Source organism: Belonocnema kinseyi, chromosome 2 (assembly GCF_010883055.1).
Source record: "Belonocnema kinseyi isolate 2016_QV_RU_SX_M_011 chromosome 2, B_treatae_v1, whole genome shotgun sequence".
NCBI lineage: Eukaryota > Metazoa > Arthropoda > Insecta > Hymenoptera > Cynipidae > Belonocnema > Belonocnema kinseyi.
The window spans coordinates 80,119,807-80,126,133 of record NC_046658.1 but is presented as its reverse complement, the minus strand read 5'-3'; the positions used below and the strand labels follow the sequence as shown (position 1 = coordinate 80,126,133).

At 35.8% G+C, this 6,327-nt stretch overlaps 1 protein-coding gene across 2 annotated transcripts in view; it reads right to left on the bottom strand.

Moving 5' to 3' along the window:
- The window catches only part of LOC117168343 (nuclear receptor subfamily 4 group A member 2), a 100,562-nt gene extending 96,102 nt beyond the window's left edge, over positions 1 to 4,460 (bottom strand). The window contains exon 1 of one of the 2 annotated variants that reach the window (XM_033353921.1): positions 4,003 to 4,460. In XM_033353921.1, the coding sequence (XP_033209812.1) occupies positions 4,003 to 4,105 (103 nt within the window). In that variant the 5' untranslated portion in view covers positions 4,106 to 4,460. Of the gene's footprint in view, positions 1 to 3,198 lie in introns of both variants that reach the window. The other variant, XM_033353920.1, reaches the window with a different exon arrangement.
- Between the last annotated feature and the right edge of the window lie 1,867 nt (positions 4,461 to 6,327).

Genomic DNA, 6,327 nt, shown 5'->3' with positions numbered 1-6,327 from the left:
TAACGTAGGCAACAAGGCGAGGGAGTCAGTGGAAGTAACGTTAAGAACTTAGATAACGTTTAGTACGTTTTCTGGTGACAAATTTGAATGAAGTTTGCAAAAGATGGCCCAGCAAATATACAGTTCAATAATAACAGGATAAGTTTGAAAATCATTTCCATTTGTCAGGCCCCATCCTTCTTCTCTGTTCCCCTCTCTTCCCCCTTTCTAAACAATTCGTCTTTTTCCCTCTGCAAATTAAACTACTTTAGGCCAAAAGTTAATTCTTTTTGATTAAAAGCCCACTTTTATATTTCTGGTTTGGGATTCATCTCTTTTTTTTTAAATTCTAGTATTTAGTTGAAAATTTAATAATTTTCTTAAAAATGCAACTATTTTTTTTTTAAATCATCTTTGTTGATCATGAATACAACTGCTTGTTTGAAATTTGAACTACTTTGTGAAAAATTTATTTTTTGGTTCAAGATTTAAAGCCTTTTTTGTTAGAACAATAATGTTCTTCGTACTAAATTCATAATTTCAGTTAAAAATGCAACTATATGAGAAAAAAGTTATGTATTTGTTAAAAAATCGTTTTTCTGGTTGGAAATTTAATTATTTTGTTCAAAACCAGTTTTAATTTTGGTTGATAATTAATTTTGCCAGCAGAATTTACGTGATTTTTGGTAGAGAATTACTTTTTTAAACTGAACATTTAAAAATTAAATTTTTAGTTCAAATTCAACATTTAGTTTGAAAATGCATGTACTTTGTTAAAAGTTCGTCCTTTTTGTTAAAAAATGAATCTGCTTTGGTACATGATTTTTTTAACGAAAACTTTTGTTTTTTCCTATAATCAACTGTTTTAATTATAAATTGAACTCTTTTAGAAAATTAGTCTTTTTACATTGAAACCTCTACAATTTGATAGAAAATTAAACTATTTAGTTAAAACCTAAGTTTTTTTGTTGAAAAATCCTATATATCTTTGGAAAAGCTACTATTTGGTTAAAAATTAAACTATTTATTTTAAACATGAACTATTTCGTCTAAAATAGCCAAAAATTGGTAATGTAATTTATAGATGGCCCCTATGCTACATTTGGCAAAACTGCAGATTTTTAAATTTTACTCATGGTTCAACTTTTACCCCCCCCCCCCCCCAAGAAAGAAGAAATTGAGAGATATACATCGAACTATAAACTTATTCGATACATTTCTTACCAAAATAAATTTTTGTTGTGGTTTTTGGGTTCAGATATTTATTCTATGAGGAGATTACATTGTATTAACAGAAACAAAGGGCAGGGAACTATAAGGCTCAAGATGGCTCAGAGAAGTTTGTTGAGTACTTTCTAGTTTGCTTAGCTTCTGTCTATGAAATGTCTAGGATGTTACGAAATGTATACACTTTTTACATTGAGCATTCTTCAAACTAACATGAAATTATTGTACACTTTTGAAAATCTTTTTTAACTATACATGATTACTGTTTTACAATGAATCATTACGTTGGCTAAACTGAATCTTTTATAGTACATTTTTATATGGCAGTTAATTTTTTTATCCCCGAGTTTTAACCGTGAATAATAAACTTCTAGTGATTTTTAAATAAAATCCACTACATTTCAACAAAATATTCGACAAAAGTACTTAAAAAATATCAATTTTAAAATACAAATATTTATATACAATATTAAAAAGTTTAATTCAAAATAAAAAAGTAAATGAATGAAGTTTAAAAATAGAAACTTATAAGAGAGTTTAGATTAATAAAATTATATACGAAAGTACTTATCAATAAATAGGTCACAAATCATTTAGGAAAAGAATTTTTAAGTGGGACATTATATAAAATAAATTTCATAATGAAGAATTTTTGTAATAAAAAAAATTATATTTCGTATTTTTAGAAGATTTTCTGTCCTTATATCAGTAACCAGAAATTGAAAGCCAGACGAAAATAATTAGTAAGAAAATGAATTTAATTTCTACCTATCAAAACATCATGGATACTGAAATAGCTGTTCCCACTTTATAAATATTTGATTTGCATTTCAAACTACATTAACTTATCAGAAGACATCTTCAATTTCCATATTTATGCCTGTCATCAAAAAGTGAATGAATAAAAGTAGAAGCTTATTTATTCCTTGCAATTCTCTGCATAAGATTGGATAATATCTTAAATAAATATAGAAGTAGAATGCAGCAAGGATTTTCGATTCATGAATATCATGCTGTCTCTACTCTTATTACACGGAATAATCAATACCACATTGATTACCATTTCCATACACGAGGGAATGCGGTTTATATATGTTAAGCCTACTATATTGGTGACTCGTGCTCCATCTATAATACAGAGATCAAGCAGAGAGACACTAACTCAACCCCTAAGTAATCGATTTTTTTAAAGTGGAGGCAATATTCACGGAGATACTTTAAAGGGAAATGCAAGTTAGTATTTTAAACATTTATGCTCTTGATCAGAGACTAATGATATGAAAGGAACGTATCTCTGTGAGAAATGATTTTTAAATATGAAGACAAAAATTATTCTGTTTACTGTTCGAACTTACTGAAATAGAAAACCGATCAAAGCTCTGACGAACATCTAATTTGCATACGAAATCCCCTGTATTTATGTAAATAAATCGTATCTATCATCCTGGTGGCGAACTTTTTTATAAGCTATCATTTTGTAAAATTAAAACTAAGGTAGATGAATCTGTCAGTTTAAAATCTTCAAATAATATTATACTTGAATATGCTAACCTAACAAAATATTTGATTAGATGACCTGCCATTGAAAATCTTTTTGATTGTTTCTATTTATCACTTTTAAATTTAATAGTCTCTAGAGGTGCAGGAATCAGCTAATAACGGAACCTGCCAAAATCCTATAAAAAACGAATAAAGATGCTAGAGTGGAACGAACAGGTGATGGGAATGCAAGTTGACCCCAAAATCCTGAGGCACGGACTTGACCTAACCGGTTGTCGATCTGGCATCTTCAGCTCTCTTTAGCCCAATTTCTATGAATATGACGCCTGTCATTTGTATAAAATATCATAAAAGGATTGGCATAAACACCAATACTAAAAGCACCAACACCAACACCACCACCATCAGCACCATCACCCGTACTGCTTGACAAATCACTATCCGCAAAAGCACCATGTTACTCCGGACCTTTGACACTCTAACCAGACTTACACTTGTTCCAGTGGTCGTGAGGCTGGCCTCCGAGGTGATCAGTTGACTCGAGATCCTGATGGTGATCGTGATTGTTGTTACTATCGGCTGCTAGGACAGTCGGGTGATGATGGTAGGGCTGCACGTGGTGCAAGTTACTATTGTTCCTATCTTGATGATCAGGGTGATTCCTGGCAATGGTCCGGTGCGTCGCTGCTACGGGCACCGTAGACTCCGTTCCAGTGTCCTCGATGGTACGCATCGCACATCCGTTACCGGTTTACCTTCCGCTCGAGATCATCCTTGATCGGTTAGAACGTTCTTCTTTTGATTACTTACAGAAAGATCACCAGAGGAATGTCACCAAAAATCACCAGAGGAAGGTCCTCTCGATTCGAGGGTCCATCGCCAGTTTTTAATGCTCAATCCTTCCTCAGTCATAAGCAAAAGGGCGCGAAAGTGAAAGAGGAAAATAAAAGGGGCTGTTGACGTAGAGTCCAACGTCACAACGCTACTGGGGAATATGGATCTATCCCTTAAAGCTCAAGTCACGTGGCTCAGCAAAACTGGGTGGCTCGATTCCAAACCAAAATTTCCTTCCAGAGGTTTAAGAGAATTGAAAGGACTTTTAAGTGGATTTTAACTAACGTATTGGATGATTATTGGGGAAGACTACTAATTCGCTATTGCAATTCTTACGCTAAATTTGAATGAAGATTCTAGGGAAACTTGTATGGTTCAAGGTCCAGGAGAACAATGAAGGAAATCCTTGTAATTTATGAATAACACTTGGACAACACCGAGATCACATCAAGTGAAACCGACCTGCGTCCGTTGTTGAGCAAGGATCCTTCTGAACGAAGGGAATCCTCTCGATGGAAAAAGCTCCGTTGAGGAGCCCAAGGATCTCAGTCCTCGGTACGCGCATGCAAACAGCTTCCAGGTGATTATCCTCTCTCACGACCACCTTCTACGGAAAGGTTTCACTCTTCGCCTTTCCGGGCGCAGTCTCACCGATTTTTGCCCGATTTTGCATCTGCGAAATCCCGGAACACTGGTGGTCCTCTTAGGGTAACTTAGCACTGATCCGAAGACACTGATCTTCACCGATTATATTTTCCTTTGACCTAGTGAATTTGAATTTGACCGATTGACAAGGGTTTTACTTGGAAATTTAGAGGCAGACTCTCTCACGAAGTGATGATTCGTGACATTTTGGACACGACACGAGGTAAGCACGTTCGGTGTTCAAGGAGATTGAGAGCGAGAGGGTTCAGAGGGCTCGCACGAAAGGCCGGCCTCCGCGTAACTGAGTCTCGATCGCGCTTGGCGCGCCGCTATATTAAAACCGTACTGTGTGTAGAGTGGCGAACGGCGCTTCCATGACGTCGTCGTGACGTCATATACCCTGGGACGCACGCGGCGGATCGATGGACGAGGCACGCGCCCCCATTGGCTTGCTTGTTGATGATGCCACGAGATGACGTCATTCAGCTTTAGAGCCTAGCAGCAACCAGCCACCCCTCCAGCATGTTTCTAATGGTGGCGGAGGAGCAACCACGGTATAGCGAAGATGGAGTGTTGCAGGTGACTTCCTCGGTCTCATCTGTCTCTGAGATACCCTTGAGTCACTCTCTGTCCGAGAAGGAGGAAGTAAGAACCACTGATGGAGGTTCTCACGATTAAGAAGAGGACGCTCTTCTGGAGGATGAGAATCGACGAGTCCGTGCGTGTACTGACGTTGATGCAACTTCCATTCATAGAGTAGCAACCATCCAAACCGGAAGCCCTTTGAGTAGCCTACTTCTTCTACTTACGCCCGACCTATACCTTTTCCGAGTCAGTGCTCTGGTTGTAAAGTTGACTGAACATCTTGTTGTACGCATGTAAACGCGGAGATCGTGCGTGGGATGATGGAGAACCAGGGCCATGGTTGAATTTAACAATTCAATAGATCCCTTGAGAGGAGATAAGGGATTTTTTCTAAATTAATTTTTTCGAATCAATTGGATGTGTTCAAATCTTTGACAATCGATTGGATTTTTTTTTGGCCGAGAGAAAAAGAGAACGGATAATAGGAATAGATGAGAGAAGAAAGGGATGGGAAATTGGGAGTGACGATGAAAGCGTCTGTCGTCGAGCGGACTGTTTCTACTGATTGTTAGTGAAGCGGCGACGTCCCATTGTCAGTAGTAACGGACGATGTTTATACAGACAGGTTGGATTAGCAGACGCCGCTTTGACGTTTTAGTTAGACGAGATAGTTTGCTCTCGTTTTCGATTTAAGGGATTCAAATGAATTATTATCAATTGGCTTATGTAGGTTGTCTAGTGGAAAGTCATACAATTTTTCTCTTTAATTATCATTTCTAACACTACACCATATAATTTACCGATGAGACACTTTCAGTTTTATCCTTAACGGGAATTCTCTTTCGTATAGATTCTATTTAACTCTTTTAATAACAAAAATCAAACATTTCAATTACACATCTTATTAATAATAGAAATATTGCTCGGCGCAGTTTATTTAATATATAGAAAACCAGAAATTCACAGAAATCTGAAATAAAATCAAAAGTCATATTGTATTAATATTTCATTGTCGAAGCTTCTTTACCCAAGCGTTTTTTTCTTAATGCCACATGATTTTATAGCGCGCATCTAAATTCTCTGCAAATGCTTTTCTGTCATAAAATATTGAAGTTAATTAATCTAAAAATATGCTATGAGTCTAAAATTATAATCACAACGAAAGCTTAGAATTTTATATTAAAATAATTTTTTTTCTCATCAGAGTGAACGGTGGAAGTTGTATACTATGACAAGTAAGTGCATATGCAGTATACTCCTCATCAAAAATTGTGTTGTATTCGCAAACTGAAGTCGAAATTTCGAAAATAGTCAAAATTATGAAAAATGTAATTTTCCTCGTTAGTTTCAAGCTAATAATTTTTTTATCTACGTGAACGGTAAAAGTATTAAACTAAAATGATAAATTGCTTATGCAGTACAGGCATCTTAAAAAATTATTGTATGTTTGGTACCTTAACTTAACTTGGCGGATGTAGGATCATTTTTTGTGAGGTCTATACTTCATAGGCCCTTTAACTAGCGTTAATAACAACTTGTACTCTTCACCTGCATCTA